Genomic DNA, 13,424 nt, shown 5'->3' with positions numbered 1-13,424 from the left:
AGGGCTTGACATGGATGTTTTCCTAGTAAGTGTTGCAGCAGCACAGCCTTGCCTGAACCCCTCTCACCTCTTCCAGATCTTTCCTTTCTGTTAGCCAAGTCCCTCTTCTCTCTCCCAAATTTCCCACCTTTATTCACCCAGCTTTCCCCTGGCCTCCCCAAATGTGTCACCCTGTTGGGGGTAGCTTCCTGAAAGCCTTTGTGACCTCAGAGGCTCTGCCTCCCTGCTGTTGGCCAGCCAGGGGCTGGGACACAAGTGACCTCACAGCCAGCATCCACAGGGCTACAAGGAGCTGTTGTGCTCAGGAAGCCTCTTCCCAGCCCACCCAGGAGCACCAGGTGCATGCCCTTCACAGTCCCTCGGGTACTTTGTCTTCCAACCAGCTCATGCTTCAGAAGGTCTTCTGCATGTCCAGACTCACGTTTCCTCATGCAGCCTTTAGCAACTCCATGGCATCCTAAAGGAAATGCCCACCCATGTGTGGAAAAGTGATTCAAGGACTGAATATATACTTTGGGAAAACATATATTTTAGGCAAATTCAGCAGAGAAGGAGTTGATGTGACAGTTATGATGACTAGGATTGCTTTATTCAGATGGTATTCTAGGGGACCGTACCTCCAATGGGAAGTGAACTTTAGACTCTCTCTGTCCCACTGGAATTCATGGCCAGCTCCCTTAGGGAACAGCTTATGGCACTTGGGCTCATTCAGTTTCATCTCACCACACCCACACCGGATGCAGTCTCATATGGACAAGGGAAACATGGACTCCTGATGTAGTCATTTAGTGTCCATATCCAAAGGAAGAAACCATCTGTGTGAGCGGGGGCGAGACCCCAGCGCTGGGAACAGTGGTTGCAAGGGGCTGCTCTTGGACCATTGGCCTGAGGCAGCATCTGCCAGGGTGTCCAGAGAACAAGGTCCAAACCCAGCCCCTGCTCTGCTGCTCCTCCCTGACTCTCCCAGGAAGACAGCCTTTCATGCTGTGGATACGGGCCGGTGAAGTCAAAATCTCATGGGTGCTGGGCACCAACAGGTAGGAATGGAATCATCCCTCCCTGCCTAAAATATGATCCTGGGACTCCTATCTTATCTGCCTGAGTCCACAGAGAAACAAGCAAAGCCAGGAACCTCTTTCAAGTCCGTTCCTTTGAAATATCCATGAGAGCATCTTTGGGAGAAGAGCTGGGCTTTCAGGCACTGCCCTGAGCAGATCCCCTTTTATACTGGAGATGCTGGTATGAAGCCAGCTGTGTTAGAGAAGAGCCCCTGGCCAGTCCCTGCCAGTGGACACAGGACTGCCCCACAGCAGCACAGTGAGCAAGCGACAAGAGCAATCAGTCCTTGCAGCAACACAAGAGCTCCGTAGGAGAGTGTGGGAGGTGAAATGGAGAGCTGATTTGGACAGACCAAGCCCTGGGGCTCCCTGGCAGTGCTGCTGTGCCAGGACTCTTTTCTCCTCAACCTCTGCACACAGCCAAGTGCCACCACTTTTCTCTGAGGAAGCATCTCAGGCAAGCAAGACATTGCAGGAACCATCTTTTTATTTAAATAGACATTAAATATTTAGTTGCCCATTAAATACACCTCTTTTATACTAAGTCTCAGAGTCACATGAGACATTCAGTAGTGAACTGGAAGGGGAAGAAAAAGGACTTTTTTATTTTGTTAAAATATATCACTACATAAATAAAGCAAAAAAAAAGCAAAACAAAACAAAACAAAAACAAACAAAACAAAACAAACAAACAAAAAAAAAAGATCTTCCTTGGCCTTTAATGAGTTACATTATGAGTGATATGCAATGGACATGCAGTTATTTGCTTCTCAAAAACCTCCAGTCATCACTTTCCACACTGCATCCTTCAGCTCCTGGTTCCTCATGCTGTAGATGAGGGGGTTCACTGCTGGAGGCACCACCGAGTACAGAACTGCCAGCAAAAGATTAAGGGAGGAGGAGGACACAGAGGGGGGTTTCAGGTAGGCAAATGTGCCACTGCTGATGAACAGGGAGACCACGGCCAGGTGAGGGAGGCATGTGGAAAAGGCTTTGTGCTGGCCCTGCTGCGAGGGGATCCTCAGCACAACTCTGAAGATCTGCACATAGGACAGCACAAGGAAAACAAAACAACCAAATAATAAACAGACACTAACCACAATAGGCCCAAATTCTCTGAGGTAGGCTTCTGAGCAGGAGAGCTTGAGGATCTGGGGAAGTTCACAGAAGAACTGGTCCACAGCATTGCCTTGGCAGAGGGGGAGGGAAAAGGTATTGGCAGTGTGCAGCACAGCATAGAGAAAAGTACTGCCCCAGGCAGCTGCTGCCATGTTGACACAAGTCCTGCTGGTCATTATTGTCCCATAGCGCAGGGGTTTGCAAATGGCAATGTAGCGGTCATAGGCCATGATCGTGAGTAGGTAAAATTCTGCTGTGACAAAGACAACAAAGAAAAAGACCTGGGTAGCACAGCCTGCATAGGAAATGGCTGTGGTATCCCATAGGGAGTTGGCCATGGCTTTGGGAACAGTGGTGGTAATAGTGCCCAGGTCAAGGAGGGCGAGGTTGAGGAGGTAGTTGTACATGGGGGTGTGGAGGTGGTGGTCGCAGGCTATGGCTGTGAGGATGAGGCCGTTGCCCAGGAGGGCAGCCAGGTAGATGCCCAGGAAAAGCCCGAAGTGCAGGAGCTGCATCTCGCGTGTGTCTGCGAATGGCAGGAGGAGGAACTCAGTGGGGAAGCTTCTGTTGGACATTTGCTTCCTCCGGTCATGGATTCCTTTCCATGGAGGAAAAATAGAGTCACAGTAGTGAGACTTGTCTGAGCAAAACTGCTACTGTGTTTCAGAGATTCCTCCTCAACAAGATATACTGTGTCTTCCTTATGAGCTCTGTTTTATTCTCTGTGAGGTGCCTCAATGTCCAGGAAGATCTTCTGTGGGCTCAGTAGAAGTCACTATTGCCCTACTAGATCCGGTGAAGAGCACTGGGATGAATCTGTGGTATCCAGTGGCCAGAGGCACCCCTATTTTCAGGTTCCATGCAGGACATCCAGCAATCCCATGAGGAACACTAAAGGTGGTGTTGGTGTTCTCTGTAAGGAGAGGGGTGTGAAGAGAAATTCACAGAATCACAGAATTTCTAGGTTGGAAGAGACCTCAAGATCATCGAGTCCAACCTCTAACCTAACACTAACAGTCCCCACTAAACCATATCCCTAAGCTCTACATCTAAACGTCTTTTAAAGACTTCCAGGGATGGTGACTCCACCACCTCCCTGGGCAGCCTGTTCCAGTGAATTCTGAAAGAGCCCCAGAAAATTCTGGGGCTCTTCATCGACCTACAGTTCTCTTTCAGTGTCATGCTCTGAAAGCCTCAGTGAAGGACACAGCCTGACAACTCCGTTATCATGCCCCATGACTCTCCTTCAGGGCAGGTAAAAGAAATGAGAAACACCAGAGATTTCCTTCCCTTCCGTTAGTGCATGTGCTGGTCTTTCCTATTGTTCTCGCCTAAGGTTGCCCCTGGGGTGCTGTGGATCTGTGAGCAGTCTGAACAAGGCAGCAGCCTCTGGACACCAGCAGGACCCTGCCCTGCTCCTACCAGCCACAGCTTCAGCCCACAGCTCCCTGGGCAGCTCCTCTGCAGGCTGAGTGCTGAGCCTGGCAGGCAGCAGAGGCCCTGCCCCAGCACACAGCCCCTGGGGCACAGCAGGGACCCTGCTCTGCACCACAGCCCTGGCCACCCCTGCCTGCATCGTGGCTATACAGCCTACAGCCAGCCCTGTGAGAAGGAAACCTCATGTCCTGCCCCTCTGACAGCTTAGGCAGGAAATCATTGATCCAGGAAACAGCCCCATCCTCTGCACTGGAGAAGCCAGTATATAAGCCAGGAAACCTATATTACTGTAGTTTAGAGCCACAGATCCCTCGGGACTACCAGCCATGGAACTGACAACTGTAGAAGAGACCCCTAGGATACTTGCATCTGCATTGCCCTGAAGACAGAGACTTACCCTGTTCAGGGCTGTGAAGATTTCTCCCGCAGTGAGCTCTCAGCATCCCCACTCCACACTGCCTTTAACATCTCCTTCCCTTCTCAGCTGCCCTTGTCCCCTGCAGGCAGTGCCCCCAGCCCTGCTGCTGTGCTGTGCAGAGGAGCTGCTCCTGGGCAGAGCTGTCTCTCTGCAGCGCTACCTGCTTGCCAGGAGCTGCCCTTGGCCCCAGGAGCCCAGCCCAGCTCAGCTGCAGAGCTCCATCCCAAGGCCTCACTGTCCCTGCCCTCTCTTGTGTCCCTTGAGATGTCTGTCACTGGGCCTTCAGGGAACCAACTTTGAAACAGGCTGACGCAATCCCCTATGATCCCTCCGTCAGATGAGGAGTGACACTTACTTTCAGCAGTGTCATTTCTCCTATCAGGAGGAGTTGCATCAAAGAATCACCTTGTCCTCTTCCACTTTTAGGCAGAACACCCAGACTGTGACTGGCAGGAATCCCATTTTCCCAAGCTGAGGCAAGAGATCACAAGGACTCAGTTGAGACATCTCATGCTGAGTTTGTTGTCTTAAGGCTCAAATGGGGCCCAGAACTTTCAATACAAAAAGTTGGGATTTCTCTTAACTTCTTCTCAAGTACAGCACCTCTGAGGTGCCAGACGTTGTATAAGATAGAATCCATGAGAACTTCAGAGACTGGAAATGTAAGTATTAGCATTTTGTCGGGGTATGCCTCCTAAAAATATTGCCTTCCTTTTTGCCTTTTCCCTGACATGGGATCTTTACCTTTAGCCTACCTAACTCCCCGATAACATAACTCTCTCATCCCCCTCTAAGGGACATCCCCTCTCTGACTTCTCCTCTCCAAGCTAAACAAGCCCCGCTCTCTCAGCCTATCCTTGGATAAGAGATACTGCAGTCTCCTCATCGTCTTTGTAGCCCTCCTCTGGACTCTCTTCAGTAGTTCCATGTCCCTGTACTGGGACAGTTCCATGTTCCATGTACTGGGAGGCCCAGAACTGGACACAATACTCCAGTTGAGGCCTCACCAGGGCTGAGTAGAGGGGGACGATCACCTCTCTTGACCTGCTGGCAACACTCTTGGAAATGCACCCCAGGATACCGTTGGCCTTCTTGGCCAAGGGAACATTGCTGGTGCAAGGGAACATTGCTGACTCATGGCTAACATGCTGTCTACCAGGACTGCCTTGTCCTTCTCTGCAGAGCTGCTTTCTAACAGGTCACCGCCCAACCTCTACTGGTGCATGGGGTTATTCTTCCTAGGAGAAGGACCTTGCACTTGCCTTTCTTGAACTTAATGAGGTTCCTCACTGCCTTGCTCCACAGTCTACCGAGGTCCCTCCAAATGGCGTCACAGACTTCTGGAGTATCAGCCCCTCCTCCCAGTTTTGTATCTTCAGCACATTTGCTAAGGTTGCACTCTGTTGCATTGTCTAGGATGAATAAGTTGAACAAGACTGGACCCAGTACTGACCCCCGGGGGACAGCTGGGGATGTTCAGCCTGGAGATGAGAAGGCTCCAGGGTGACCTCATTGCAAATTTTCAGTACTTAAAGAGAGCTTATTAAAAAGATGGAGGGCCTTTTTTTTTTTTTTTTTCTCAATCACTTAATGACAGGAGAAAGGGGAATGGTTCTAAACTAAAAGAGGGGAGATTTAGGTTATGGGTGAGGCTCACATGGGTTTCTTTGTGGAACTATTGGAGAGCGTCCAGAGAAGGACTACAGAGATGATGAAGGGCCTAAGGGGTAGACGTATGAGGAGCGGCTGAGGTCACTTGGCCTGTTCAGCCTGGAAAAGAGGAGGCTGAGGGGAGACCTCATCGTGGTCTACAGCTTCCTTACGAGGGAGAGTGGAGGGGCAGGCGCCGAATTATTTTCTTTGTTTACTATTTTATTATTTTCAGTGGTCGCCCACTGGAACAGGCTCCCCACGGACATAGTCACGGCACCAAGCCTGCTGAAGTTTAAGAAGGGTTTGGACAGTGCTCTCAGTCATATGGTCTGAATTTTTGGGTAGACTTGTGTGGTGCCAGTAGTTGAGCTCGATGATCCTTATGGGTCCCTTCCAACTCGGGATATTCTATGATTCTATGATACACCAGCCATCTGCCAAAAGGCGGCCTATCAGGCCCTTAGGCACAATACTCCAACACCCACCTGCACAGCCATGGGCCTCCTCTTGAGATCCTGAGGCACAGGTGACCTACCTCAGAAGAACATCCCCACCCATCTCCTTGAGCCCTATGACGTGGCCAGATCTATATCAGCCTCTTGGGGCCAACCTGATTTGATTACATGATCAGAGTGCAGGGATTTGGGAGTTAGGTCTTCAGGTTAGGGTCTAGGGATTAGATCTTGCTTTCCAGGTTTAGGGATTTGGCAGAGTCTTAGACGGAGGCTTTGGTGTTCTGCTTTGGATAGCCAGTCACTGTTTAAGGTATGGGCTAGATTTTTGGTTACGGTTTTATTATCTGCTTTGTTTGGGGATGAGGGCTGCTATTAAAACTGTGAATTTAATAATAGAAATTAAAGGCCTGAGAATAGGGTGATCAATAGGTTAAGACTAATGGTAACAGGAGATGTGTTTGGAGTTTGAGTTCAAGGTAGGATTTGATGTTGGGGATTAGAGCAGTGGATTTGTTCAGGGTGAGGGATGGCATTTCGGGGAGGACTACATGTATGTCCTAAGGTTGCAAGTTAGAAATATTGCCAAACTTGAATATTTTCCAGCATCAGCACCCTTACCTGAAACCCTTTTCTCTCTTCCAAATCTTGCCTTTCTCTTAGCCACTTCAGTCTTCTCTCCACCAATCTGCCACTTTATTTTCCTGGCCTTCCCCTGGCCTCTCATACGTGTCATCCTGCCGGGGGCAGCTTTCTAATGGCCTTTATGACCCCGGAGGCTCTGCCTCCCTGCTGTTGGCCAGCCAGGGGCTGGGACAGAAGTGACCTCACAGCCAGCATCCACAGGGCTACAAGGAGCTGTTGTGCTCAGGAGGTCTCTTCCCAGCCTACATCCTCCCCCCCCAGGAGCAGTGGGTGCAGGGGATGCCCTGCACAGTCCCTCATGTTTCGCCATGTAGCATTCAGCAACACCAGTACATCCTGAAGGAAATGCCCATCTCTGTGTGGAAAAGTGAATCAAGAAATGAATTTTAGGAAAATGGTGAGAACTCTACAGAGAAGGAGTTGGTGTGAAAGTCATGATGTCTAATTTTGCATTATTTAGCTGGTTTCCCAGGAGACCATACCTCTAAAGAGAAGGGACCTTGAGACTCTGTCTGTCCACATGATAGCAACCTTAGGGAATAGTTTCTGGCACTTGTGTTCACTCAGGTTCATCTCACTGCACCAATACTATGGGCCGTCTCATATAGACAGGGCAAGCGTGGATTCCTGATGTAGTCATTTGGTGTCCTTCCATGTAGAAACAAACCACCTGTGTGAGCTGGGTCAAGAGCCCAGTGCTGGGAAAGGTGGTTGTGAGGGGCTGCTCTGGGACCGTTGTCCTGGGGCAGCATCTGCCAGGGTGTCCAGAGAACAAGGGCCCAGCCCAGCCCCTGCTCTGCTGCTCCTCCTTGTCTTTGCCAGGAGACCAGCACAGCCCAGACCCTCCCCAGCTCTCCACACCTCCCTGTCCTCTCCCCAGCCCAGCCCAGCAGAGCAGCCCAGGCTGGAATGCCCCCAAAGCAGCAAGTGGAAAAGTGGAGGGCAGTGGCAGTGTCCCTGCTGCTGACATCTGCAAATTACCTCACCTCCTCGCCTTCCCCTTGTAGAAGAGACACACAAAGCTCATTGAGTCCAACTCATTTTCAATGGCAGGGACATTTTGGGGTGATTCATTCAATCTAGTCTTTGAAATTTCACCACAGGTTTAACAACTAATTCAGCAGACTGCTTTCTCTGTGCTTGCTGTGTTCCCTGCAGTTGCAGAGCTCTCCTTTGCCTGTTCCATCCCAGGTTTAGCACCTTACCTCTGGGTGGCTCCACCTTGGACATGTTCATGCTCTGTGGGCTCCGTGCCCTGCTGACTCCCTGGCACACACTGTCCCTCCCAATCCCCTGGGCTCTCCTGGTGACTTGCACTTCCGTCCAGAAAGACACTTGTCCACCTTCACACCTATTGCATGCTGTGGATACAGGCAAGTGAAGTCACCATCTCTATGGGTGCCAGACACCAGCTGGCAATTCCAAAATCAGCCCTTCCTGCCTAAAAGCTGATCCTTGGTGATCAGCTGATCTCGTTGCCCTGAGCCCACAGAGAAACAAGCAAAGCAAGGAGCCTCCTTTGAGTCCGTTCCTTTGCAATATCCATGAGATGAGATGTGGGAGAAGAGCTGAGCCTTCAAGCACTGCCCTCAGTGCCAGATCCCCTTTCATGCTGGAGGTGCTGGTATGGAGCCTGCTGTGTTAGAGACCCTGGCCTGTGGACAAAGGACTTCCCCACAGCTGCTCAGGTTGCAAGCAACAAGAGCAATCAGAACTCACAGCAACAGAAGGGCTCTGAAGAAGAGTGTGGGACATTAAAGAGAGCACCTCAGGACAGACCAAACCGTCAGGCTCCCTGGCAATGCTGCTGTGCCAGGACTCTTCTCTCCTCCACCTCTGCACACAGCCAAGTGCCCCTGCAGTTTCACCGCAGGTGTCTGAGGAAGGATCTCAGGCAAGAAAGTCACTGCAGCGTCCTTTCTTTTATTTAAATACACAGAGAGCCTGGCTCATTGTTTCCACCAAGTCTTGGAGTCACCCAAGGCAGGTAGATACTGAAATGATGGGGAGGAAAAATGCTATGTCTTTATACCTTTGCAGACACAATCATAAGCAAGGCAAAAAACAACAACAACAACAACAACAACAAACAGCAAAGCGCACTCACAGAAAACAAACATTTGGGAATATAATGAGTTACATTATGAGTGATATGCAGAAGAAAACAGGCCATTTATTGCTTCTGAAAAACTCCAGTCATCACTTTCCACACTGCATCCTTCAGCTCCTGGTTCCTCATGCTGTAGACGAGGGGGTTCACTGCTGGAGGCACCACCGAGTACAGAACTGCCAGCAAAAGATTCAGGGAGGAGGAGGACATAGAGGGAGGCTTCAGGTAGGCAAATGTGCCACTGCTGATGAACAGGGAGACCACGGCCAGGTGAGGGAGGCATGTGGAAAAGGCTTTGTGCTGGCCCTGCTGCGAGGGGATCCTCAGCACAGCCCTGAAGATCTGCACATAGGACAGCACAAGGAAAACAAAACAGCCAGATGCTAAAACAGCACTAACCACAATAGGCCCAAATTCTCTGAGGTAGGCTTCTGAGCAGGAAAGCCTGAGGATCTGGGGTATTTCACGGAAGAACTGGTCCAGGGCATTGCCTTGGCAGAGGGGGAAGGAAAAGGTATTGGCAGTGTGCAGTACTGCATAGAGAAAAGTATAGCCCCAGGCAGCTGCTGCAATGTTGGCACAAGTTCTGCTGGCCATTACTGTCTCATAGTGCAGAGGTTTGCAGATGGCGATGTATCGGTCATAGGCCATGATGGTGAGAAGATAAAACTCTGCTGAAAGAAAAAAGAAAAAGAAAAAAACTTGAGCAGCACAACCTGTGTAGGAAATGGCTGTGGTATCCCATAGGGAGTTGGCCATGGCTTTGGGAACAGTGGTGGTAATAGTGCCCAGGTCAAGGAGGGCGAGGTTGAGGAGGAAGAAGTACATGGGGGTGTGGAGGTGGTGGTCGCAGACTACGGCGGTGAGGATGAAGCCGTTGCCCAGGAGGGCAGCCAGGTAGATGCCCAGGAAGAGCCCGAAGTGCAGGAGCTGCAGCTGGCGTGTGTCTGCAAATGCCAACAGGAGGAACTCTGTGGGGAAGCTGCTGTTGGACATTTGCTGCCTCAGAGCATGGATGGCTGTCATTGGTGGAAAAGACACAGAACAAGTTAGAGAAATTGCTCTCTGCAATACCTATAGCTATAGATTATGTTTCATCAAAACCTCCTCAGCAAGACAGACTACTACTTCTCTTTGAGGAAGATGTTCTCTTGCCTCTAGCACTCAGTTTTACTTCCTAAGTGTGTAGAGAAACCAGACAGATCCTGTGTGGGCTCAGCCAGAGTCAGTACTGCCCTACAGCGTCTGCTGAAAACCAGTGGGGATGGATTTCAGGTGCCCACTGGCCACAGGTGTCTCATTATTTTAGGTGCTGAGTACAACATCGAAAAATCTGTCAGAAAACAATGAAGTATATAGGTTATAGAGTGTGGAGGAAAACTGTGAGATTCCTCACAGACCTACAGACCTCTTTCAGTGGAATAATCTAACAGCCTCAGTGACTGACACAACCAGACAACTCCATTAGTGTTTTCCTGACTGCTCTTTAGGGCAGGAAAATGAAAGCAGAGACTCTAGAGAGTGCCTTCCATGCAGGTAGTGCACGAGTTGGTCCATCTTGTCAAGAATCACCCCCAGAGATGCCCTGGGGGTGCTGTAGAGCTGAGAGCTGCCTACCCCTGGAAGCAGCCTCTGGGCAACAGCAGGACCCTGCCCTGCCCTGCCAGGGGAGGGGGTATTTCTTCCACCCACAGCTTCTCCCTGAAGCACCCTGGGCAGCTCCCCCGGCAGGCTGAGTGCTGAGCCTGGCAGGCAGCAGAGGCCCTGCCCCAGCACACAGCCCCTGGGGCACAGCAGGGACCCTACTCTGCACCACAGCCCCGGGCACCCCAGACTGCAACCTGGCTGCAGCCAGCCCTGTGAGAAAGAAACATCATGTCCTGTCCTTCAGTTATTTATGGCTTTCAGTTTATGGATTTCAGTTAATCACTGTTCCGGAGCCTGACGTTCTCCTCTTATCCAAACATTAAGCGTCCTCCTGAAAGCTCCCATAGGTTGAGGGATTTGCCAGCAAATCTGGGGATGGCACCAGGAACAACAGCTGTGCTGCCCTGCAGCCACAGACTTACCCTGTTCATGGCTGTGAAGATTTCTCCCACAGTGAGCTCTCAGCATCCCCCCTCCACACTGCCTTTAACATCTCCCTCCCTTCTCTCACTGCCCTTGTCCCCTGCAGGCAGTGCCCCCAGCCCTGCTGCTGTGCTGTGCAGAGGAGCTGCTCCTGGGCAGAGCTGTCTTTCTGCAGTGCTACCCGCTTGCCAGGAGCTCCCCTTGGGCCCAGGAGCCCGGCCCAGCTCATCAGCACAGGGAGCTCTTGACAAGTACCCGGGCCTCCAGGGGAATCAACTTTGAAACAGAGAAGTAATCACTCATATTCCCTCCTGCTGCTTTGGAAGGAAACTTTTCCAGCACTGTTATTCTTCATACAGAAAAACTATGAGGTCCAAGAATCACTTTTCCATGTCCTCGTTTTAGGCAGAACACCCAGGCAAGGACAGGGAGGGACCTGCCTTCCCCCTGCTGATGGAAGTGTTTCAGCTGAGTAAAACAAGGCATCTACTTCTTTATTTGCTGTCCAGAGGCTACAAGGGGGCTCAGCTTCCTCTCCCATTCCACACACAACCCACACGAGTTGGGATTCCTCTTGACCTGGTTCAGGTGGGCACAAACTAGGCAGCTGCATGTCAGCTGCCTGTCTGAGCTCCCAGCATATTGAATGGAGACAGAGAGCAGAAGGGAGCTGTTCAGATGCAGACACCGGGTGACATTGGAGGTGCCAGGGTGACATTTGAGTGATGTTTCAAGTGACAAATTCCTCTGGGCCGTAAGCAGAGATTTTATTGATGCATGTCCATTATAATACAGCTCTAGCCATTGTTCAATAACAAAGAAACGAAAGGCAAGCTATGACTTGGTTGCCATCACTGAAACATGGTGGGACCACTCCCATGACTGGAGTACTGCAATGTCTGACTGTAGGGTCTTCAGAAGGGACAGGCAGCACAGGAGTGGTGGCGTGGCTCTCTATATTAGAATGTGTTTTGATGTTGTGAAACTCGAGGCTGAGAATGATAATGTTGAGTCCCTGTGGAATAGGGTCAGCAGGAAGGCCAATGAGGCAGGCATCCTGGTGCGGATGTTTCATAGACTGTCAAACCATGACGGATGAGGAATTCTACAGGCAGCTGGCAAAAGTTGCAAAATCATCAGCACTTGTTCTTATGGGGGACTTCAACTTCACAGATATATCCTGGAAATGCAATACAGCTCAGAGGAAGAAGTCCAGGAAGCTTCTGGAGAGTGTGGAACACAGCTTCCTGACGCAGTTGGTTAGTGAGCCTACCAGGGGAGGTGCCCCGTTAGACCTTCTCTTCACAAACAGAGAAGGATTGGTGGGAGATGTGGTAGCTGAGAGCTGTCTTGGGCAGAGTGACCACGAAACATTACAGTTCTCCATTCTTGGTGAAGTCAGGAGAGGGATCAGTAAAACCACGGTCTTGGACTTCCAGAGGGCAGACCTTGAGCTCTTCAGGACACTGGTTGTCAGAGTCCCTTGGGAGACAGTTCTGAAAGGCAGAGGAGTCCAGGAAAGCTGGGCACTCTTGAAGAAGGAAATCTTAAAGGCTCAGGAGCAGTCTGTCTCCACATGCCCAAAGATGAGCTGGAGTGGAAGAAGACTGGCTTGGCTGAACAGAGAGTTGAGGCTTGAACTTAGGAAGAAAAAGAGGGTTAAGGACATTTAAAAGGAGGGCAGGCCTTTCAGGAGGGCTTTCAGGATGTCATAAGGCTGTGCAGAGACAAAATTAGAAAGGCCAAAGCTCATCTGGAGCTCACTCTCGCTACTGCTGTTAAAGATAACAAAAAATGTTTTTATAAATACAGAAACACAAAAAGGAGGACTAAGGAGAATCTCCATCTTTTACTGGATGTGGGGGGAAACTTAGTGACAAGAGATGAGGAAAAGGCTGAGTTGCTTAATGCCTTCTTTGCCTGAGACTTTAGCAGCAAGTCCAGTTTTTCTCTAGATACCCAGTACCCAGAACTGGTAGAAGGAGATGTGGAGCAGAATGCGGCAATCATAATCCATGTGGAAATGGTTGGTGACCTGCTACAGCACTTAGATGTACACAAGTCGATGGGGCTGGATGGGATCCACCTGATGGTACTGAGAGAACTGGTGGAAGAGCTGACCAAGACATTTTCCATCATTTATCAGCAGTCCTGGCTATCAGAGGAGGTTCCAGTTGACTGGTGGCTAGCAAACATGACACCCATCTAAAAGTGGGCCGGAGGGTGGACCTGGGAATCTATAGGCCCGTCAGTCTGACCTTGGAGCTGGAGAAGCTCATGGAGCAGATTATCTTGAGTGTCATCACATGGCATTTGCAGGGTAACAAGTCAATCAGGCCCAGTCAGCATGGGTTTATGGAAGGCAGATCCTGCTTGACGAACCTGATTTCCTTCTGTGACAAAGTGACGTGCTTATTGGATGAGGGAAAGGCTGTGGATGTGGTCTACCTTGACTTCAGTGA

General features: G+C 50.4%; 1 protein-coding gene across 1 annotated transcript; it reads right to left on the bottom strand.

The window, feature by feature from the left end:
• Nucleotides 1-1,828: 1,828 nt before the first annotated feature.
• LOC140000511 (olfactory receptor 14I1-like) lies at nt 1,829-2,752 on the bottom strand. Its single transcript, XM_072030410.1, has one exon. The coding sequence runs from the start codon at nt 2,750-2,752 to the stop codon at nt 1,829-1,831; it is 924 nt and encodes a 307-aa protein (XP_071886511.1).
• Nucleotides 2,753-13,424: the final 10,672 nt, after the last annotated feature.

This window comes from Anas platyrhynchos, chromosome 32, assembly GCF_047663525.1.
Source record: "Anas platyrhynchos isolate ZD024472 breed Pekin duck chromosome 32, IASCAAS_PekinDuck_T2T, whole genome shotgun sequence".
Lineage (NCBI taxonomy): Eukaryota > Metazoa > Chordata > Aves > Anseriformes > Anatidae > Anas > Anas platyrhynchos.
This window is presented reverse-complemented; position numbering and strand designations above follow the sequence as displayed.

Bases quoted from the DNA above. Each gene is read 5' to 3' on its own strand.
- LOC140000511 (XM_072030410.1), bottom strand. From the start codon at position 2,752: ATGTCCAACAGAAGCTTCCCCACTGAGTTCCTCCTCCTGCCATTCGCA.